Source organism: Culex quinquefasciatus, chromosome 3 (genome assembly GCF_015732765.1).
Source record: "Culex quinquefasciatus strain JHB chromosome 3, VPISU_Cqui_1.0_pri_paternal, whole genome shotgun sequence".
NCBI lineage: Eukaryota > Metazoa > Arthropoda > Insecta > Diptera > Culicidae > Culex > Culex quinquefasciatus.
This window is the reverse complement of record NC_051863.1, coordinates 52502968-52527511: the sequence shown is the minus strand read 5'-3', so window position 1 is coordinate 52527511 and position 24544 is coordinate 52502968. Positions and strand designations below refer to the sequence as shown.

Genomic DNA, 24544 nt, shown 5'->3' with positions numbered 1-24544 from the left:
TTAGTTGGTGAGATATCGATATTAGAAAATGGTGGGACTTACAAAACATAAATTTTCCTGTTTTTAAATCTTTCCTTGGCAATATCTCAGCAACTAAGGGTCGTATCAACAATGTTCAAAAAAGATAATATAGGAGTTTTCTAAGTTTCCCATTTTTTTTTTAAAGTATGCAAAGATGTGCACTAATTTAAAAAAATGAAAATCTGCGACTATTTTCAAAAAAGTTTCCTAAAAATGGCTATTACTTGAAAACGGTGCACTTTATCAAAATTTCACTAAAGTATTTTTTGATTGAAAATTTGATTTTACATCGAAAAATGAAGTTGAAAAATTTTTGCGACCAATATTTCGATTTTTTGAAAAAATCTGTATTGTTTCAAAAATTCATAACTCGGTCAAAGATTTTTTGCCCATTCTGGAAATTTCTGAACAGTTGGCATTTTATGTCCTCTAAAACACATCAAAAAAATAAAAAAAAATTAAAAATAGTGTTTTTTTGCAAATCAAGTTTTTGTGACAAAAAGATAAATAAAAAATCACCAAAATTTTTTTTACCGTGTATCATTTTTTTTCAGTGTAGTCCATATCCATACCTACAACTTTGCCGAAGACACCAAATCGATCAAAAAATTCCTTCAAAAGATACAGATTTTTGAATTTTTACATATCATTTTTGTATGGACAGCTGCCAAATTTGTATGGAAAATTATATGAACAAACTAATGATGCAAAATGGCTTCTTTGGGCATACCGAAGGCACCAAAAAAGTTTCAGCCGGATTAAAAAATACAAAAATTAAAATTAAAGAAAAAAGACCGATTCCGTAGAGAACTGCTCATATATGTTTAGAATAGGAACTTTGGTGTGGAAATATGTTTTTTGTGTGGTTCAAATAGTGAGAAAACATGGAAAATTATCAGAACCATCCAAAGTTCAACTTGAAAAAATAACTGCTTGGTAAACAAGTGCTAAGAATCGGTCTTCAGATTAGTATCAAATTTTCAATCGAAAAGTTTTGTACAGATTTTTTGATAATGTGCGCCTTTTTCGAGAAAAATTCTACTATTCCGTTTTTTAAAGAAGTGTCTATGATTTTCTACGCCAGAAAATATTTTTTTTCGATATTTGAGAAAATTCCCAATAAAGATTTCAAAAAGATCCTTATAAAATGTAAGAGTTGGTTAAAAAAATTACAAATTATTGTTTTTTGAAGAGATCAGAAAATTTGACAAATGTTTAATTATTCTACATTCATAAAAAGACCATTAGTTTCTGAGATATTGGTACTGGAAAATTAAAGGCTGTTTGAATGAGAATCCCGCCCGTGTGGATCAATCGGACCGCGCACTGGACTAAAAATCCAGAGGTCGCTGGTTTGAATCCCGTGGCGGGCGCTCTAAAATTCTTTGTGTAAATATGGGTATTCGGCGCCGTCGCTCCGTGCCATACTTTCATACACTTAGGAGCCCAGGGCGGCGAAGTCCTTGTAGATAAAAAGGAAGACACTAGTGGTTGGTACTAGCAATGGCGACAGCTATAAAGTCAGTTTTTTTAATTAGAATTACTAAACTACTTTCTCATAGGCAATTTTAATGATTTTTTTTTTCAATTTTTATAAAAAAATCATAACTTGGCGGAAAGATTTTTGTCTATACTACTTAAAACATATAGAAAAAATTGAAAAATATTCAATATGGATTTTGGAACTGGTTAAAAAATCGCAAAAAAATAAATATTCCGTGTTTCTCCAACTCCAAATAGGCATCCTTGACTGATTAAAGGAATAATTTGGATTGAATGTCAAGTTTACTAACTGCTTTGTATAAAAGTTTTTAGTTTTGCAAACTTTTCATTTGACTAAATGTCAATATGTTACCATAGAATCACTAAATAAACATTTTGGAGTGAAAAATCCAGTCCCGATTTTCTTGGATAGTTGCTTTAGTGCCTTTTTCAGTAAATCGATGCGCGTGTCCTCTCTTGTACTATCAAGATGGGAATCCCAGCAGACTTAGTACAAGAGAACACACCGCCATATTAACTGAAAACGAACCTCAGTAAATCGTCAGCTGTGTGCTATCTTGTGACAACGACCATTTTGGTCGAAAATGAGTTAATGATGACGTTTTGCTATACTTAACAAACACTACAAGATGCTTTAACCCGTTTTTGGAAACTCGCTTCCGTTTCCCGGATATCACAATACACACTTGTGACATAGACCATTTTATCATCAAAATGATCGTGCACACTTGTGACACGTCATACATGTTGTTGGAAAATGTGGAATATTTTTCTTGTTTTTCACAAATTCATGTACACACATACTTTCTAAAGGCAATGCAACCTTTTGTTTTTGAATATATACTGATTAGGTCGGTTAAACTATTGATTTAAGCCTATTTTAGTTTGTATGGGAATTCTGTGCACACTTGTGACACGTAGTACAATTTTACTTTCGAAACACACTTGTGACACGTGCTTTTTAGATTTTTGTTTACATTATTTACTGTATCTTTTAACTGGTGTAACCAAATTAGTTGAAACTTGGAGCGTTTGTTAAGCGACAGTATACGAACCGATTGCTTAAAAAAGTTTGGCTCTATCATTTTTATTTTTTAAATTATTTACCAACAAACTCTAAAAATCGATTTTCTCGAAAAGTACTAAATGGTCGTTGTCACAAGATAGCACACAACTGACGAAATGGCTTCATATGACAAAATAAATTATGGACGAAATTCGATCTAAATCCCTGAAAACAACAAATTTAAGTCGTTTAACGAAAATGTACTGAGCTAAACGTTCAAAAAATGACAAAAGAAAAAATATGGTTTATTGAAGGATCACAAATAACTACTATCAATAATCTTAAAAATCTTATTGAAAAAATAATATGATTTTTTGTTTTCTATAATAAAAAATTTCTCAAAAGGGAAACGAGTTTGGCAGGCACTTACTACAACTTATTCTTAACAGTATTACAAATCTGACTGCTAAAGTAAACTCTTGTACAGGGTTGCCAAATGATCAAACTTCAAGACTCAGTTAGAAGATATGACCAATACACAGAAAAAAATCAATTCCCGTAATCGTGAATTAAGTTCACGAATATGAGATCCACGAAGGAATTTATTCATGAGTATGGTGCATTTGCACCATAAACGTGAATATATTCCTTCGTGGTTCTCATAATCGTGAACTGACTTCACGGTTTCGAGAATTGATTTTTTTCTGTGTATCTTTCTAAATTTATAAACAAAATTATTAAGGACATTATTTTTTTCTATTTGTCTTTCGGAATTTATTTACACTCTTACTTTGAGTTTCTAAACAAAATTTTCTTACTTTCAAAAGTGACCTTATCAAAAGACCTTATCGGCCCCTTGAGATCTGCCAGCGCGCGTTTCTACCGCGCTGCACCGGCTGGTCTGATGTGTTGAAATCACGGCCAGCCCAATCGGATGGTCTGTTATCTGGCCCACCGGTGAAGTCTCGTACGACCGCGGTGTGTACGGTACAAATTTAATTAATTCTTCTATATTTTTTCGATAAAAGAAGTTGTTGTGGGATTTCCATGATTATTCCTTTGTTTACCTATTCATAACCTCGTAACTACGAACGTGTCTTAATTCACGTGACTTTTTACGATGTCCACGAGCCGGTTTATCGCAAAACAGCCGTAGTAAAACTCAATAATCCGTTTACGAACGTTTACGAACCGTTTGGCGATTTTCAAGTTCAGGGTTCAAGCCCCGCCTCCTTTGTCTTCCCAGGGAACAAAAGACTAAAACAAAAGCTCCCAAGGAATCTTCATCTCCAAACGCAATCGATCATTACTGAGAAGAAACCGCGTCACGTCTCGCAACCTGGAATATCTTCCCCTCCCAGCTTATCAGGGACGTCGCGGGACTTTGCGTTATCTCTACGCTGTGCTCCGTCAAAAGTTGATTGGTTCAGCTGATGTTGTTGTTGTTGTTGCTGTTGGGGTTGCATTCTCAATTTCGATTTCGGCTAACGCGCTTGACCAGTTTCAATCGTTCGGTTGAGTTGCCTACAACGGTTGGGCAGGTGCTCGAAGAGTCGTCGTTTCGTAACTTGGTTTAGAGTTGGTCGGGGAATTAGTGGTAACGTTGCCACGAGAAAGATTACGGGTTTGGGGGGCTCTACGTGACCTATTTTCGTTCAGCTGATTCAGGTTGGAGTCGAGTTTTGGACGGAGGAAAAAAATCGAAGAAGTGGGCAGTGTTGCCAGCATTCCCAGCTGTTGTCACAGTTATCAGTGGAGAGTGAAAAGAGAGTGGGAATTGCAGCGTGGTTGAGGGGAACCTCGTGACTCACGGTTGGTCACGGTGTGGTGAAGTTTGGGGTTTGTTTGTTTGTTTTTTTGATTGTCAGTGAGTGATTGCGGCGGTCATGTATCAATCACAGCCGGAGAGGGTTCTGGAAGAGGTCACGGGTTCGAATGGCTTTCTGAACATCTGGGAGGAGGGCAAAACGCTGAAGAAGTTGTTCAGCGATGATGATTTGGATGAGAAACCCGTGGAAAAGGAGCCGAAGCAGGGCAAGAAGCTCAAGTCACAGCTGAGCAAGTTTAAGCAGCACTATTGGTGAGGATGAGTTTTGGATTGAATCAGTTCTTTTGAAATATTTTTCTATGAATATGATATAGTGAGCCAAAACCTAGAAAAATATCTGCTACAAATTATGTTTCTTCATATTGCCTTAATTCTATTTCAGTTATTTATTATGTTTATTCCACATTTATCTTATCCGTTATTTTTCTTCAATTTTTATTTCTTTTCATTTCCTGTCATCATTCGTTTGGATCATCTTCCGTTGCTGTGTGATTTTCCTGATTTTGTTCTGATTCTGTTCCCGACCATCGACGTTCCTGCACGACAATCACAATCATCTCCTGCATGCATGCATCTTCTTGATTTGTTTACATTTCCTGTGCATGCTGAAAAATAAAACCCAACCAGGACCCGCCGAGCTAGTCAAGATGTGATACTGTCCAAGAGCACGGACAGCCTCAGTCCACCCTTCAGAAGGTCAGTTACACTTGTAGTTTTAAGTTAGTTTTTAGTTTTTTTTTATTTCATTACGTTTTTTTGGTTCAATTCCAAGTCTACACTCGAGTTGTTTTCGACTCACGTGCTAACGACTTAATAATGTGATAAATGAAACAACAGCAAAAAAAACGAGCCTTTCAACGAACGCTGCGCACCCTCCTCACGAGGCAAGGGGCTGTAATCAATCATACCCGGAGGGGGCTTCCCTCTCGGTCTCGTGTCTTGGAGCAAAATCTGTAAAGTTGTTGTAAACTCATTACCTCCCAAACCCCCCCTCCCATGGCGTTGTCTCCACCGTTGGTGAAGAATTCTGCTATGACGCAGCAGGACCTGTACAGATTTGGGCAAAGGTAGACTAACCGAATTTCGAGATCCAATCAAGCGCGCGAGTCAGGAAGGGCAATCTTGACCAAAGTTGAGACGGAGTAAATTAGGATTAAGTGGAATGGCAGTGCTGCCAAATGTGAAGATCTTTTTCAAACACTAAAATTACGTAGTCGATTTATTATGGAAGTTGGAAATTGAGATTTTAAGAAGCAGTAACATCTGAAATCAACTCGTTGAAGAATAAATGCCCTCTGATATGCCTAATATTGAATGCAAGGTACCTTGAATCGTAAACTATTGGGCACTAGGCTGACTCAAGCAATAGCAGCTACTTAATTAATTTTTTGTAAATTAAAAACATTTTTCATGAGATCGCAATATTTGCTTTCGGTATATGAATCGAATTTGAAGTATCATGCTTCTCCATGGAAATGAGTTACCAGTACATTTTACTGGATACGCATGGTGGTTTATGTTTAATTTATGTACCACATATTTTTTAAATAAATGAAAATTTGATTTTAACATTACTCGACGTTTTAAAATTTGCTATGGTATCAGAAATAAATTATATTTTTTTGCGAAAGGAAATCACCTAACATTACAAATATGGTGTATTGTGTGCCTAAACTTTAGCCAAATCGTATAGCTTTTGATGTTGATCAAGTTGGTTTGACGTAGAATTGCTGAACATGCTTAATTTTTCTTTTAGAAAAATTGTTTTTTTATCACATTATTTTAATATTAATATTTTTTTTTGTTATGAGTGTTGTTTTCGAAAACACCTTGAGCCAGGTCACCCAAAAAGCAAAAATTGTAAATTATGTTTATTGGACCTTAGGCCGATGTAAATATTTTTCGAAGTTTTTGTCCCTCGGCTCTGGCCAAGATCGAGGGAGGAGGGCAAACAAATAAAAAATGTAATAATTAAAAATATAAGCCAGAATGTCATGAGTTCAATGAAAAAAAAAACCATCGGAAAATGCATTCACTCCCGTAAAGTTGATATGCAATCATAAGTATTCATAAAAAGAAAAGTCAGATGAAAACATTTTTTTTTTTGCAAAAAAAACTTATTGCATCGAACATTTATTTAAATTCAACCTATTTTTCAACTCACCCAAAATGCTAAAAAAATATTCTAAACGCAGAGGAATGCTTTTTGAATTGATTTTAGTTAATTTCACTTAAATTTTCATTACAAATATGATCTTTTTTGTAAACATATTTTTTGCCCCACGAACATTAAATAAAATTTGTTCCAGCCTTATAAAAAAAACTGAATTCATACAAAAAAGCGAAAAATGACACAAATTTTGTACAAAATATGTATTCCATGCTTATCATGTCAAATAATTTTTTTTTGTTATTGCACTGATCAGAAAACGATTGAAGACTTGAATACAATAAGGCAATTTTCACGCCTTATTATAATCAACTCTTTAATCATTTTCTGATTCACTTATATAATGCTTTAGCCAACTAGTCTGAACTTGCCAGACAAGGCTCATCAAACATCTTCGTGGGTCCCGAGCCGTTCCTTGGAATCTCAAAAAGTGCCGTAAAGCAAGAAATAACTAATTGGGGACAATCGCAAATCGCTTCAATCTGGGGCGAGATGCGAGGATTGAGACAAGCTAAAACTTTTATCACTCCAAGTCCTTCAATTGCCAGGAAACTTCTTGGCTTAAACCGTAGGGAACTACGAATACTTGCAGGGCTTCTAACAGGACATTGTCCTGCCAGATATCACCTGCACAAAATCGGCAGGTGGCCTAACAACCTCTGTCGTTTTTGTTTAACTGAGCTGGAAAGCTCGGCACATTTACTCTGCTTCTGCGGAGCACTTGTGTTTCGAAGGCTGCGGTTCTTTGGATCGCACCTTCTTACGCCGTACGATGTATGGCACCACACCCATCCCAAGAAGGTCATACAGTTCATCGACTGTATTGCGCCGAATTGGGATAAACCATGTCTGCAAAATAACCCCTCGTCTTCCGATCCAATGGATACGAGTAATTTGTAGTATGGACAGTAACCAGGGTACATCACAAAAGATAGCCTTCTCAGGTGGTCGCAGTGAACTTAACCCAATGCCCATTGGGCAACAAAAAAAAAAAAAAAAAAAAAACTAGTTACTAGTTACCAACTAATCAATCATCAGCAAATTTAATAGTGAAACCAATAAAACATTATTTTAAAATCTATCTGCTCTTTTTAAACATGCATGATTTTGAAATTGTTGAGTGTAAAGTTCTAAACAAGACATTATTAACCTAAACAAGGTGTTTTCGTAAAATTTTTAAAAACTGATTTTTTCAGGCATTGCTAAAATGTGTGTTCTTGCAGAGTGTAGAAAAGAGTTATAAATTTATATGTCATGCTTATTTTTTGTATTGTTATAGTCATGCTTATTTTCTGTATTTTTTATATTCACTTTATAAAACTAAAAAGTTTTCTTTCCTACAATCTTGCATTCAAACATAATCAAATTCTTACCAATTTTGCATTTACAAACAATGCAAACCAGAAGTAACATCCTTGTCTTGTCAAAATGCATACGATAACTTGCATATTGAAGGAGCAGAAATTCAACTTTTACAATTTCTTGAATGTCAGTTCAGTAAAATTGTGACAGTTTTAGAAATTAAAAAAATGTAATATTTAAGCACAGGTCAGAAAAATAATATTACAGTGAACTCTCTTGCTGCCGATATCAATACTGTTGAGAGCGGGAGTTATCAAATTATAACACGAAAAATCAAAGCAATCTATTTGAAGGGACTGAAAATTTTATTAACAGCTGGAGTAATATTGATATCGGGAAGATCGACAGCCAGAGAGTTCACTGTTTACACTAAATTTGAACTAAAAAAGTGGCATTACTTAAAAAAAAACTATAAATTTGAACATTTTAACAACATAAAAGATGTGCTCATTCCCAGATTTTCAGTAATATTGCAATGATTTGTGTTACTGTGAACTGATTAAATATTAGGAAAATTAACGAATTTATTTCATTGGATAGATAAAAAAATCACAGAAAGTGCCAAATTGTCCAGAAAGACTCAAGTTTCCCTGATTTCACGAGTTCCGTGAAATCGTAAAAACTCAATAAACTTTAATATACCGTCATCAAGCGTGACAATGGGTCTGGTGGTGAGATTGGGTCATACAAAACAGCAGAAATTTGTATGATCCAATCTCACTCCCCAGACCTTTTGTTACCCCTGATGACGGTAAAAAATATTTCAAAAAGTTCCTTATTTTCTTAGCAGTTGACTACGGCGAGTTGCCTCTTTATTGTATTAAACTCTACCATAATTAAATTGTAAATATTAACAAGTTTCTGTTTAGAAATTTCATTTATTCAACATCATGAACTCAGTAATTTTGTATATGGGTTTATATAGGTTCGCCAAGGGATAATTTTAGTCCCTGATCATGAATTCGTGGTCCGTTTTCGATATCTCGTGACGGTGGGTCTGCACGACCCTTTTCATCATTCTGATTTTTCCCTAAAACACGTTTTTCAATGATTTGTAGCTCTAAAATGAAAAAAATACCTCTCTGAGTTAATGAACGTTCGAAAATTACATTAAATTTCTATAAAATGACCTGCCTCTCGATTTTTAATTGTTAAGCAACAATGGGAAATGGCAGCGATTTTAAAACATTTTTTTTTTTATTCATTGAAAAAACTTTTTTTTTTCTCATAATTTTTCAAGCTTTTTTATATTTATTGAAAAACGTGGCATATTTTTCCGATTTCGTGTGAATGGGTGGAGAATAAAGGAATAAGAATGAAAAATGGCAAAATCACATAAATAAGAGGAAGATTAACACCTTCAAACTTTTTATTAGTCATTTTTGTTTCTCACTATGTTCTTTACACAAAACTTAAACATTCGTGTCTATGAATAAAAAAAAGCATTGCTAAAGATTTATATCGGAGAATTTGCCACACAAAAAAAAGAGTTCCCAAAATTGTGAACAAGCGTTTATGAAATTCGGAGCCACGAACAAAGTGAAATTGAACACTTTGTTCGTAATTTCGAAATTTCATGAACACTTTTTCACGATTTTGGGAACTCTTTTTTCGTCGTGCAGGAATCATTATGCATTTTTTTAAATTTTGCTGAAGTCATATTTTTATCCTACTTTTTAAGGAAACTTCATTTTAGTTTTAGAAGTTATTTTAACTACATCCAAACTTTAAATATGCGTTTCTGATTTTATACACGGAGAAAAGAGAGTTCCCAAAATCGTGAACAAGCGTTCATGAAAATGGGATCCTCGAACAAAGTGTTCAAATCCCATGGTACGATTTTGAAAAACGAATGAAATTTGAAAACTTTGTTCGTGGTTCCCATTTTCATGAACGCTTGTTTACGATTTTGGGAACTCTTTTTTCTCCGTGTACTGGAATTTCTTGGAATCGTCATATCATAGCATATCATGCACAGATTAATTGCAAGTCGGCATAATATTTCAAAACTTTATCGCCCATGTCCAACCGGTTAACGCTAATCAATGAATTCATCTCTCTGTACATCCAACACACAATGTGCTAAATTTTGACTAATAGGCACCAATTTGATGCTCAATTTGCTTTAATTAGCACCTTGACACTTCATTAGCGACAACACTACAACGTCAGTGCCGGCGTTCGTAGAACTTTGATCGCTTCGCTTCTTTAAAGCTGGGTGATTTTTTTTATTGTTGTTGTTTTTGTTGATTCTGTGCTGATTAAACGTTGTTTTAGTGCGGTGTAGTTTTCCGGTCGTAAAACTAATTGATTGACTTAAGTTACTTAAACGATTGAACGCTTCGTGGTTGACTTAAGTTTGGGACTTGTTTATTGGTATTTTTTGTGGTAGATATCCTAAACTTACCGTGACGTCAATAAACTCGTGAATGCAACGCTGTAGAGTTGAAATGTTACGTCTGAAGCCTCCCAGTTGGATAATTCCCTCGACGGGATTAACCACCTCTTGAAGGGAATTACATAAACCTTAACCACAATCACCTTAACCTTCTCCGATAGAGGCTAGGCTTGTCAAGATTTGAGAGACAGCGTGCGATTCCCGCTCGACATAAGTGCTGCGGTTTGGGTCAAAGCATTTTCCCAAAGGCCCCCCGGGCCCTAGCATATGGAGTTGCCGGTGAATGTAACTCAATCAGATAAACCGCAATTATACAGATCTTAAGCCGAGCCAAGACACGGCTTGGATTCTTCGAAACAAGCTTTGCGGCTTACAAAGAAGTTGCCGTTTTTTGCTGGAAATCAGATCTAGTGATGAAAATCTAATCCAACCGGCAAACAGCTGGCGGACGGGCTTGGTTTCACCGGTTTGAAGTGTCGACCGTGATGGATGAAGTTCGTCTCCGACGAGAAGGTCAAGGACGCGGAGCCCTTCTTCAACCTGCCCGGAAGCAGATTTTAAAACTTGATTGATTACAGGCGAGTCTCTCTCTCTCGCCACTTCCTGTCAAGTTGCGTTACGCAAGCAATCCTCAACTCGAACCAACGGTAAACGCAGTTGTTGTGAAGAAATGCTTAGGCCAGGCCATTTTGGGACCACACCGCAACAGTCAATTAGAAACCCATATCGGGGAGGAGAGTGGCGGTCGGTGTGTTGTTTGGCAACTGCGGCGGCCCCGCATTGTTGTTGATGACTCAAGGTTCCACAAAACCGTAACTGGAGAGCCCCTCCTCGACTAATTGTTTTATTGACGGTCGCGTGCCAAACACGGTTAAGTAACGCTCAGGGGGGGAGGGGGGGGGGGGTAGGTGGTACCGTTACCGTTGCCAGACTGACCAGAGGGGTTTTTGTTTTTGGGTGGTTCATTGACAGCTGGACACAGTTCACGGTCGTTACCGTTGGAATGGCGGTTGGCAAATTGTTTTTTGGGGGTAGTCAGCGAGGCTCCAGCTAGGTGCCATTTCATGTGCCATTGGAGAATTCGAGCGTAACAGCAGTTTGAAATTCGATGTGTAAGCAATCAAACACTGCTTAGGGTGAGCGTACAGAATTCAACGATGGATTACTGCAGCCAGTCACTCTCAAATTTTATTTTATAAAAAAAACAACAATAAGTTGATTTAAGAGAATCCATCTAAAGACTTTTGACTCACCAATTCGGTGCCTTAACAGTTTCGGCTACTACAAACAACACGAAAAAAAAAATAGTTCAGAAAATCGTGAACAAGCGTTCATGAAGACGGGAACCACAAAGTGTTCAAACTTGTTCCTGGTTCCCGATTTCACAATTTTGGGGACTTTTTAATCTCCGTGTAGAAGCATAAGCAAAGCATAAGCATAGGTGCCCACCCGCAGTTGCTACTCCGTTATTGACCAAGACCTCCAGAAGTTACATCCACGAGCCGTGGAAGATGAGTGGGTGCTATCTTTCCTCGCTTCGCAACTTCTCAAAGGCCCCTATCATGCTGATCAATACCGGCGCCGGCCACGACCAGTGGTAGGGTCACGGGGAAGTGGATGGGAATGTTAGTCCGATACTTGAGTGATAGAGACCGCCCAATCGACTGCTTCTCCGACAAAGTATCACATGAGTTTTGAGGGGGTTAGTAGATGGGTCAGGATTCACGAGTGGCAGTGATGTGACCATGAGCATTTTGTTTATCGGTTAATTTTTTTTAAAATCTTAGGCAGCCGGCTGCGGAAAGATAGATAATTGATTATTTAAAATGGTTTATTTTTATCGTACGCGTGCCAGCCGAGCAGTAGTGCTATGGGCTGGACTTATCAGTATATTTTTACTGTTTTTACAATTTAGATAACGCGAGCAAATTTCAAAAATAGTGGCAATTTCATTCTCAACTTAATGTTAACATGTTAAGGTTAATGTTAACATTCCATAGGTCACCTTCCTAAGGTGTCGTGATAAGGCCCAGTTTGTGACGATACACTACCTTCCCTTTACTAAGCAATCGAATCCAGAAGGGAAAAGATCACCAGTTGTGTTGGTCCGAGCCGGGATTTGAACCCCGATCTACCGCTTACTAGGCGGAAGCGTTACCACTAGGCTACGTGGCTCGGTCATCTAAAGTTGGAGCATCCGAAATAAATTGTTTTTTTTTCGAAATGCTCTAAGAAAAGAAGATTTTTTGCGTCTCAATGAGTATTTTAAGCATAAAATAAAAGAACGCAGAAAAATGAAATTTTATTCCAAAACTATACATCCAAATAAATGATAAAGGTTGTCTAACTTTTTGCTGATAAAATCTGTGATTTTATTGTATTTTTTTTTTTTGGTTTGAACATTTTCATAAACCATCTTTTTCAAAACTTTTTGTTTCGTAAAATTGCGATAGCTCGTGATGATTGAAAACAAACATCTTATGTTTATACAGCAATTCCATTTGAAAAGAGACTAAACCGAACAAAAAAGTTCTCCGATCGGGCTCAAAATTTTTCTTGGGGTTTCTTGGCCAAAATAATTAGACCCGTATTGTTTTGTTTGGCCATTAGGGCGACGTATATCGTGCCAGGGTGGTTAAAAAATTGCAATTTTCGTCAATTTTCTCAAAAACCACTTTTTTCAAAAAAACATATCTCCGCGTCATTTCATCGATTTTAGCTGTCTCAGACGAAAAAGAAAGGTGATTAGTTTGGCTATTTGAAAAAAATTGAAAGAAGTTTCAAAATTCTAGATTAACATTTGAAAAAGTCGCATGAAAAATAAAAATAGCGTTTTGACCGTGTCTGGATCGCTATAGCGTATGTCTGAAAATATTTTTATCAGATTCCTCCGAACGTTTCCGAGATATGATTTTTTGAAAATAAAAACTGAGCAACTCTCTACGAAATCGGCCGATTTCGACCATTTTTATTTTTTGTATTTTTTTATTTGACTTAAACTTTGTGGGGGCCTTCCCTATGACCAAATAAGCTATTTTGCGTCATTGGTTCACCCATACAAGTCCCATACAATTTTGGCTGCTGTCCATACAAAAATGGTATGTAAATATTCAAACAGCTGTAACTTTTGAGTGAATTTTCTGATCAATTTGGTGTCTTCGGCAAAGTTGTAGGTATTGTTGAGGACTTTTGAGAAAAAAATAGAAACACGGAAAATTTGTTTGCAGATTTTTTAATCAACTTTTTTTCACTAAAACTCAATTTCCCAAAATATGTATTACTTGATTTTTGTGATTTTTTGATATGTTTTAGGGGACAAAAACCCGCAACTTTTGAGCCATAGAGAAACATGGTCAAAAAATCTGCCGCCGAGTTATGAATTTTTGAAAAACCAGTGATTTTTGGAAAAAAATCAAAGTTTCATGCAAAAACAAGTTTGATATTATTTGTTAATGCAAAATTGAATTTGCAATCGAAAAGTACTCTACAGATTTTTTGATAAAGGGCTCCGTTTTCAAGATATAGCCACCGAAAGTTTGATTTTAGCGAAATATTGGCAGCTTTTCAATTCTTAAAAATAGTGACCAAGAGTGACCACTTCAAAAAATATTTTTTTTGAAAAGTTCAGAAAATTTGCTAATTTTTGCATGAAACTTCGATTTTTTCCAAAAATCACAATTTTTTCAAAAATTCATGACTCTGCGGCAGATTTTTTGACCATGTTTCTCTATGGCTCAAAAGTTGCGGATTTTTGTCCCCTAAAACATATCAAAAAATCTCGAAAATCAAAAAATATGTATTTTGGGAAATTGAGTTTTAGTGAAAAAAAAGTTGATTGAAAAATCTGCAATTTTTTTTCCGTGTACCTATTTTTTTCTCAAAAGTCCTCAACAATACCTACAACTTTGCCGAAGACACCAAATTGATCAGAAAATTCACTCAAAAGTTACAGCTGTTTGAATATTTACATACCATTTTGTGTGGACAGCTGCCAAAATTGTATGGAGACTTGTATGGGTGAACCAATGACGCAAAATAGCTTATTTGGTCATAGGGAAGGCCCCCACAAAGTTTGAGCCAAATCAAAAAATACAAATAAAATCTATTTCCGGTTTTGGTAGAGAATTGCTCAACTAAGTTTTCGACGCACCACGCGCAAAAACAGGAAAATGACGAAAACGAGAAAAAATCTACTTTTTTCACTAAAACTGCGATAACTTTAAAATTTCAGCGAAATTTTCGTGATTGAATTACGCAACTTTTGGTACCCTAGCATGTATATGTCGCTGAAATTTTTAAGTTATCGCAGTTTTAGTGAAAAATGTTTATTTTTTGCCGAATTCGTAATTTTTCTGTTTTTGCGCGTGGCACGTCGAAAAACTCAGTTTTTATTTTCAAATTATCATATCTCGGAAACGTACGGTTCGACATCGCCAATCCGATAAAAATATTTTCAGACATAAGCTCTTTGGTCCAGACACGGTCAAAACACCATTTTTAGTTTTCATTCAACCTTTTCAAATGTTAAGCTAGATTTTTGAAACTTCTTACTATTTTTCTTAAATAGCCAAACTAATCACCTTTCTTTTGCGTCTAAGACAGCTTAAATCGGATGAAATGGTGCGGAGATATGATTTTTTGAAAAAAATAGTGGTTTATGCGAAAAATGACGAAAATTGCCATTTTTTAACCACCCTGGCACGATATACGTCGCCCTAATGGCCAAACAAAAAAATACGGGTCTAATTATTTTGGCCAAGGAACACCAAGAAAAATTTTGAGCCCGATCGGAGAAATTTTTTTTCCGGTTTAGGCTCTTTTCAAATGGAATTGCTGTATAGATAAAAAATTTTTTGTGATAAACTGCTCTACAACTTTTTGGAACATTATTACACTCTTAATAAATAATCATGCAATGTTAGATAAAACACGAAATTTTTAAATGAAAATTTTTGTCATAAATGAAAAAAATACCCTTCTGGATTATTGCAGATTTGAAAAGTATATTATATTTCCCATAAAATTACATGACATCCAAGGTAACATTTTTTTCCAGGAGTTCTACAAGTGCTTTTCAAGATAGCTACAGCATAGCAATTTGGACCGCGGTCGGATAAAACTCTCTTAAGTACTCTTCCAAACTCCTGAAAAAGTTTTGAAGAGAATTTTACCCTACCGCGGTCCAAACTGCTATGCTGTATCTATCTTGAAGAGCTCTTGTAGAACTCCTGGAAAAAAATGTTACCTGGGATGTCTCACTTTTTTTTACTGTCGAGTGTCGAAAATGCCAGAATTTTTGAAACCATATTTGTTTTATTTTCGATGAAAAATATATTTTTTTCGGATCTTTTCAGCGCTTGTTTCAAAGAGTACTCGTGCTGAAAAAATCTTCTTTTTGCAATCTGTGGCACACAGCTAAAAAAATAGTAATCCAGCTGCGTGTAAAAGGCCTGGGTGTAAAATAAATATTGCATTATTTTATGCAATTTAATGTGATTTTACACCCTGAAACATGTAGCCCATCAGTATGGGAAACCTACTTGACCGAAACGTCAAGCTCATATATGCGTTTATCTTTACAGCTATTCATCGGTCTGATGGCCAAGTGGGCTAAGGCGCCAGTCCTTACTGTTGGTGCTGGGTTTGAATCCCGTCGGTTGCAACTTTTGTTTGTGTTTGCAAAAAATGTACATGCAGTGTGTAATATTAAGTGTTTATTTTGACGAAGGTGATGTGCATGCTTTGCCATGCGATTTTACCATCGGATTTTTTGCTGTGCAGAAACTACTATTTAAACACTTTTATCATTCAAGCGTAGAGCGTCCAATTTTCTGGCGTTAAAAAAATCCCGGGAAACGGGAAATTTTCAACAAATTTCCCGGGCAATCCCGGGACAAAAGTAGGTATTATTTTTTTAATCACAGTATTTGGAAAAAAAACCATAAAATTGCTTAGAAATTTGTCTCTGTGACCAGCTTTATTGATTATTTGTTTATTTACATTCATCTGACAATGTTTGTCTTGATTGTCAATGTTTAAGAGAATATGATAAAAAAATAAAATTGATGATAACTAAGTTGAAATAAAAAAAAATAATGCAGAAAATATGTTTTTCATGTCAAATATTTTTTTACGGATCAAATCTTACTGGTTTGAGCGCATAAATAAATAGATAAGCATTGCATTTAACTTCTTTTTTTTCATAAAAAATTGCATTTACCTTTAAAAATCTGCTTTTTAGTTGAAATAAATTTTTGGACACCTTTGCACCATAAAAACCTTGACATGAAATTTTTAGACGAAGTGATTAGTTCAATAAGAACTTTTAATTGAATGAAATAAAATGTAGCGCTATCATATTTTTTTGTGAATTTAAAAAAAAAATATGCCAAAAAGTAAAAAAAATATATCGAGCTGTCAAATCTGCAACATGGAGTTAAATTTTTTGTGAAGTTGCTGTGAAGTTTTCCACGGCGCATCGAAATGTTTAACTCCATGTTTCACGCACACATTGTCACTTTTAATTTCTCGAAATTTCCGCTTGAATTTCGTTTTTTTTTTAAATTAGAAAGCAAAAAAAATGACAAGACAACATTTTTTCGATTGATCAACTATGGTCCCCTTGAAACGAGCTGTCAAGTAGGATCTTTTCTGTCAAGAAGGATCGCGAAGTTATTTTTTAAATTGATTTAAAAATCCATTTTAAATCCTTTGCGGTCGTACATAGGGTCATTGTACTCAGGAAATAATAAGTGTTATCGCAGTGAACAATAATATCACAAATTTAAGCTTAATTTTTGGACCCAATTCATGTGAAAAGCTTTAATTTTTGTGCCCTTGGTCAAGATTTGTAAGATAAGCAATGCCTGTTCCAAAAATCTCACATATCAATAAGTTTGAAAATTAGTTTTCTTACCTTAACTCACCATGAACCAAGTAACGTTAAAAAAAAACTATTATCATAGTATTAAGTTTGTTCAAAAATTTGGTAAATTGGATGTGAATGAAAGTCTACAAAAGTCCTGGAATTCGAACAAAAAAATATCTTTAACAAATTATTCTTTCAGTCAAGCTGAATAAATTTACCATTCCCAAGTAACACTTTGCTCTAACGTCAAACCGCTTCGATCCCGTGCCCAATCGACGTCATCCTACGAGTGTCGTTTTACGCCCGTTTAGTGCGATTATGGAAGCTTTTTTACGAGCGTTCAAAGCCAAACAGCCGTCCCGATATCTCTGTGTCACGACCCGCGTCGAAGCCCACGTACAATCGTTTAAGGTTTTGCCTCCACCACACACACAAAAACAAACAAAAAATCGTAAAGATCCGTTGTTTCAAACTTGTTTCGGAGATCGTACCCCGCACACAAGACCCAATCCTCTTCAAGAACTTCCGCAAAATGATGCGCGTCAAAGCCAGATGTTCGAAAAGCTAGGGTGGTGCTTCAAATATTTTTTTGGAAATTTTTTAAAATAAATCCTTCGCTAATCTTTACGCCATTTTAAGCTTAAAATGTTGATTAATGAATGGGTTAATACCGTGACGAAAAAAACCTAAAGGTTCTTCCACACCACACGTGTGGTGGCGTCGCCGCCACCACTCAGAAGCTTCAAGGTCCAAGACTTGGTTCCTCAAAACGGTGTTGAAGGTAATTCAATTAGAAGTTTGATAAATGAGGCTGCGCACTCGTGTACAGCGCAAACAAAAAACGTGAGTGTTGACCCAAACGTCAAATCCATTTGATGCTCAGCTGACTTGCTTATAGGGGTCGACCGATTTGATTGATGTCGTTCGGTGGTGTTTGGGGTGTAAACTGTTTGACATTTCGGCGGCATGTAAACGACGACGACGACGACGGTCACGGAATACCACACGTTTTGAAAGATTGCTGGCACGGGTGAGGTGGTTATTAGTCACGTATTCGGTGATTTGGTTGTAAAATGGTAAACATTTATATGAGCTAGAGGTGAGCTCATCTTAAAGATCATTCAATAATAACACCAGTTTTGTGAACGACTTATAACGACTGCAATTTTTATGAACATCAGTTTTATCAACTAATTTCATTCCTTATTCATGCAAATATCTTTCAAATCGACGCTGTCGTGCTAACATGTCGTACGTCACTTTTTGACGTTCCGAAAAAACGCGTTCTAATCTTTGACTTTGAATAAACAAAAACGACAGCATGCAATGTAAACAATAACAAACACGTTTTGTTTGGTTGACTATTCTGTGCATCGTGCTGAAGTTTGGTTGAATTTGGTTGCTGGAGTTTCGAAATATAATTACAAATCCAGAGTTTTTTTTGAAAAGGTCCTATAAGCTATTGTCTTTCATATGTTTATAGGACCTAATAAAAAAAAAATCGAGAAATGTTTACGGTAGTCGGGCATGTAGGTGTGTCAAACGCGTTCTGACCTGAAATCCCTTTGGCCATTTGTTACTTTTACAACAATTTTCAGGGTGTGTAAAGGTAATAGGAAACTTCTTTCTTAGGCGTCATCCATAAAGTACGTACGCTCTTAGGGGGGAGGGGGGGTTACTGTAGGTGTGACAAGATGAGGGAAGGGGGGGGGGTGTTTGCGAGACTGTGACGTCACGCTAGGTTTTTTTTATACATAATATTAATTCGAAAAATACAAAATTAAATTAAATCCTCTTTTCTAAAATTGTTTGCTTACTATTATTTAGAAGTACCGTCATCAGGGGTAACATTGGGTCTGGGGGTGAGATTGGGTCATAAAATGACCCAAACTCACCCCCCAGATCCAATGTCACCCTTGATGACGGTATCACAATTTAATTTATTACATAGTCACATTTTTTTCAGCTTGAACTTCAATATTTTGCAAATTCTTGCTTGATAAAAATAAATGCTTTGAAAGCAGGGTGTTCATAAGAAAACTGCTATAAATGGTTTGAACTTATTAGATACAAAGCTGTGAAAAACAGTTTTCAAGATTTGTTTATACTTTAATGTTATACCAGGTCTTCTAATTTTTAAAAGATACAAAACTGTTTTATTATAGAGCAATTCCACCTCAAATCAGGATAGGAAATTGGACGAGCTTTCCGTTAAAAATATTTTCGAGACTGAAAAATCAAGTCTGTCTTTTAGAAATTGCAAAAAACCATCAAAAATCCAAATTTTTCAGCATTTTTATGTTTAAAACCGCTGTATCTTCACAAGGATTGGACATAGGACAATGGTCAATATGAAGACTTTTATGTAAAATTGTCTGTAGAATCGCTTCACACTATCGGTTTTTGAAAATTTTGACGTTTAGACCACTTTTGAAAAAAACAGTTTTAGTAAATGATTTTTTTATTTTTTTAGGAGAGACATACCATCCTGCATTTTTCGTGAGTCTTTTTGTTACATTTTAGGTTATTTCCTCAAAAATTTTGAGCGAAATCACCTTCAAATTTAACTTTTAAAAAAAATTCAATGGAATTGGCTTGTATTTTTCTTTCAGTGTATTTTTTTCAGAAAGCCCGTCCAATTTCCTACAAGTTTGTCTTTGACCACTTTTTGATACGATGCAACGGCTTTGAGCTACAGTCATTTTTAAATCACAAAATACAAAAATATTTAAATTACTTGCGCCCTTCTCAAATGTCATTTTCGAGTGCAACTGGCTCCATATACACAAAAATGGCTTATATAAGCCTAGGATATCATGTCTAAAAAGTTTCATTGAAATCGGAGAGGGTCGGGTACAAAAGTACCAGAAAAATTCCTAATTTGAGCTGGAATTGCTCTATATCGCAATGTTTATTCTTAAAAATGAATAATTAGACAACTTATTTTTTTTCATATTAAAATTGCCAAAAAAACCAAAATTTTTAAAGTTTAAAGATAATAAAAACTATAAAAAAAATCCCGTCGAAAACAAGGGGGGGGCCTGGCAAAATATGACGTACTTTTGAGGGGGTTCAACCTTGTCTGACAAAGTGTGACATAGGGGTAGGGGGGGTTAATTTTGGCCGATTTTTGCGTGACTTACTTTATGGATGACGCCTTATGGAGAGTGACAAAAAACCCGGAGTTTTTTCGGTTTTTATTGAATATCTTAGGATTGAAATGAAATTTTGGGGAATCTCAAATGGTGAAGCATTATGAACTGCACTAAATGGCGTTCTTAACTCAATTTGGCTCAAAATGCACGTTCGACAAGATAGCACGACAACGACAAAATGTTGTATCATGACTTCTTTGGTCATAGATTCTGTACATACAAAGTTAAAAACAATCAAGAATGACGAGTGAATATTAGAATGCAGTAAAAATTACAACCGGTTTCAGTAGCTTTGTTATCACTGGATGACAGTAGTGTATAAATTTGGTATATTTGACAAATCTGGGCATTTCGGGATTAACCCATAAATTCGTTCATGTCCTAATTATTACATTCATTGTCGTCAGTAGTGATTCTACTCTGACGTACCACGCACAAGATTTACGCATCAGTATTACTACGAAGCAACCGATTTGGCTACCGGTGGAGGATTCCGCTCACCACCGCAGCCACCGGCAACCACCATCAATCACGACCGGAAGCATAAATCAAGCCCGGAAATTTCTCCTTGATCGAGTCCGGTTGAAACATGAAAATTTTCGCATTTTTTCAAAATCGGTCCAAGTGCTTTTCAAATGATTTCTTTCAAGTTCTGATGTTTCGTCTTAGTTTTAGTGAAAATAATGATCATGTTTTTTTTACCGTGCACCTGCGCTGGATGAGAAAAATTAGCTCGCACGACCAGGTGCGTCTGTCCTACGCCTGTCTTGCCTTACATGTGGAGCTCACACACGTGAACGTGATTTTACTCTCGTTTGGCACACATTCGTAGGGTGACTGGTCTAGTGTTGGTCATAATACTGAAGGAATAAATCCGAAAAATGTGGAAGAATTTGGTTTCCGGAGTCCCAAACATTGTCAAAAATGTAAACAGTAGATGTGCAATGCAAGAGTGACAAAACGACCTCTGCTTAAATTTCCTTTGGCAACTCGTCGCAAATGCAGGCATTGTCAAAATAGCTCGACCTTAGTGAAAAGCAAGACCTGGAATAGTATTTCTGCAGTAATACTTTCGAGCGGGTGTTCAATTTAATTTCTTAACATACAGTGTTGACCTTAATCCTATCCCAGTGCCAATAAAGAGTCACAAACCCTGTATTAGGAGGATTTATTAACCGTTACCACAATCGATTGAAGGCAGTTTAGTACAGTTGGTGCTGCTCGATTTCACACATTCCTTTGTGCAGTCAGCTGTGACTTGTTGCTTCAAACTCGTTTTACTTTTTCGTCTTATTCCTCACAAATACTCGTATGAACACTATAGGCTTGGAGTACGAGAGTGAGTAAGGTTGTTCACCGGAGCCTGCCGGGGAGATGCCGGCGATTAATCTTTCCCGTCCAAGATGAGCAACGTGAGCGACTGAGATGAACAAATGGGACTTCGAGATCGAGTTCGTGCAAGTGCTTCCGAAAGGCATTAGCAGGACAGTTTAGCGTCAGTGGCAATCTTCGTAAAGAGGGTTAATCGTGTCGAGTTACGGCTATAATGGCGATCGGGGTTGGGGGAAATTGAAGAACATATTGTTTGAAAAAAATCATTCAAAAACTACCCGACAAAAAGGGTGCACAAGAAGTGTTGCCAAACCTGAAACCACGGTCATGAAGGGAGTTTCCGGTTATCCAATTTACGCTCCAACTTTGTCTTGAGGGACAAATTCCATCTAAACAGTGGAGCTCCAGGACCAACCAGACACACAGTTGGGACGAAGTTGGGAGACACGTTTGCTGATTTGCGGTTTTCCGATTGGTGTTCGCATCACAGCACTAGTTGATTGGCCGGATTTGCGGTTGCAAGACTCTCCTCCGTTTTATCAAAGATGGATTTGCTTGCTGTTCTTTTTTTGGGCAAAGCACATTCCTTCAATCGATTTCCGCGAACCGAATAGGAAAGCACAAAAATAGAATTCTCCTCAGAGTTTTGTGTAACTGGTAACTCGATTGCAACTCTAGTTCTCTCTTTCTGTGTGTATGTTTGCGATTTGCCATATTTGTCAAGGCCGGTAGACCAACCGGAGACTGACTGACTGGTTGCGGCACTGCTGGCTGGTATGTTGTAGATCTGTTGACTTCGTCATAACAGCAGCCAACACTCAGAGCTGGCAGCCATAACTGCCCTCACACCGCAGTCATCGGTGCAAATGCGTTATGTGTGACACACACTTGCTAGATCGCTACAAAACGGTTGCAGTTTGGCCATTGAGTGGTTTGTTGCATTTTTTTTTTTTTTGTTAAAAACATCGATTTCATATTAAAATCATTTTTTTGTCGTTGCCTTATGTTTTTTAGGTCGTTGAACACAAACATGACCTCAAAATGCTCTTAAGTGATCTAAGTATTGTTATCTAAGAAGGCGGCCAATACGGAAGTTGCGAAAAATTGAGAATCTATTTCTATTAGCTTTAACCTTCTTGATCATTCGCTGGCCTATATTGAGAATATTCATGACTTTTTTTAAAAGAAAACCCGTCGTATTATACAACCTTCGAAAGGTCCAAGAGGTTGAAGATCTGACAACCCTATCAAAAGTTATGACCTCATAAGTGCTGATAACACACTTTTTTGAAGCCGGATCTTAGATATTTCAATGAAAATGATGTCCGGATCAATCATGCAACCCAATGTTGGTTGCGTAATCAAAAAACCTTTGCAACGCGTCCAAAATATTGAAGATCTGATAATTATATCGATAGTACGAAGTTTATGAAGTTATTTTTAGGAAAGAAAAAAAAATGACGTTTTTTTTTATATTGTTTACGAAAATTAAAATTTGGAAGAAAAAAACTTTTTGCGGTAGGTACTAGACGTCGGAATTCCCCAAACATTCCAAATATTTTAAACAAGCCCAAACGAGCCCAAAAAACATAAAAATAAATTCATAATTGGAAAATGCATAAAACAGTAACAACGAATGCTTCAATGATACTATTTGAATTTATGAAATAAACTTAAACATTTGATTAATAAAATTCAAAATTAAAAAAAAATTAAAAGTTTGTTTTTTATTTGATTTAAAATAACAATTAGCGTTAAACAATGTGTTCTGCAGCATACAATCGACTTAACAGTTTTTTTTTCAATAAAAAAGTAAATTTTAATGAATCTTCATGTTTTGCCTTGTATTTTTTTGCTAAAATTTTGAAGATGAGTGGAGAGGGGAAGAGCGCCAAAACTTTAAATTAAAATTTGTATTATTCTTTAATTTGAATATTCTTATAAATTTAGAGTTAATTAAAAAAAAATGTTGGTTCCTGATATTATACTCAATCATATTAAATACAGTCCAGACTCGATTATCCGAAGGTTTGTATGGGACTTTGGATAATTGAATCATGAATAAATTTTTTTTTGTGTTTTTATTTTTTGTATTTTCTTACTTTAAACATAAAAATTGAGTTCTGCGATCCCATTTTAGTTAAATTTGACTGTTAAATTTAAAAAATGCATTTTTTCAATATTTCATCACCGCCATTTTGGCTGCCATCTTGGATTTTAAAATTCTAAATCACTTAAGAGTAGTTAAAAGGTCATACATAATCTCAACAATCAAAAATAGGACAACGAAAAAAAAATTGTGATTCGATTATCCGAAATTTCGCCAAGGCCTTCGAATAATCGAGTCAGGACTGTATATTGTACGTGAGCTGTTCTCTAGGGTTTCGGTCATTCGATTTTTTTTTTTGTATTTTTTAATCCGACTGAAACTTTTTTGGTGCCTTCGGTATGCCCAAAGAAGCCATTTTGCATCATTAGTTTGTCCATATAATTTTCCATACAAATTTGGCAGCTGTCCATACAAAAATGATGTATGATAATTCAAAAATCTGTATCTTTTGAATGATTTTTTTGATCGATTTGGTGTCTTCGGCAAAGTTGTAGGTATGGATATGGACCACACTGGAAAAAAATGATACACGGTAAAAAAAATTTGGTGATTTTTTATTTAACTATTTATCACGTAATATTGAATGTTTGGCCCTTTTGAAATGTTAGTCTTGATTTGAAAATTTTGAAAATATTGTTTTCGAAAAGATCGGAAAATTTCACAAATATTTCATATTTTAACATTGAAAATCGGACCATTAGTTGCTGAGATATCGACATTGAAAAAAGGTGGGCTGTTTGGGTGAGACTTAGAAAACATCAATTTTCCTGTTTTTAAACCATTGCATTGCA

The 24544-nt window shown here is 35.8% G+C and overlaps 1 protein-coding gene across 14 annotated transcripts in view; it reads left to right on the top strand.

Moving 5' to 3' along the window:
* The window catches only part of LOC6051066 (TLD domain-containing protein 2), a 349738-nt gene that overhangs the window by 215059 nt on the left and 110135 nt on the right, over positions 1-24544 (top strand). For 9 of the 14 annotated variants that reach the window (XM_038263626.1, XM_038263618.1, XM_038263621.1 and 6 more), the window contains one exon: positions 4986-5054. The exons of 4 other annotated variants lie outside the window; for them this stretch is intronic. In XM_038263626.1, coding sequence (XP_038119554.1) covers positions 4986-5054 — 69 coding nt within the window. Of the gene's footprint in view, positions 1-4467; positions 4611-4985; positions 5055-24544 lie in introns of those variants that run through there. One more of the 14 variants, XM_038263628.1, reaches the window with a different exon arrangement.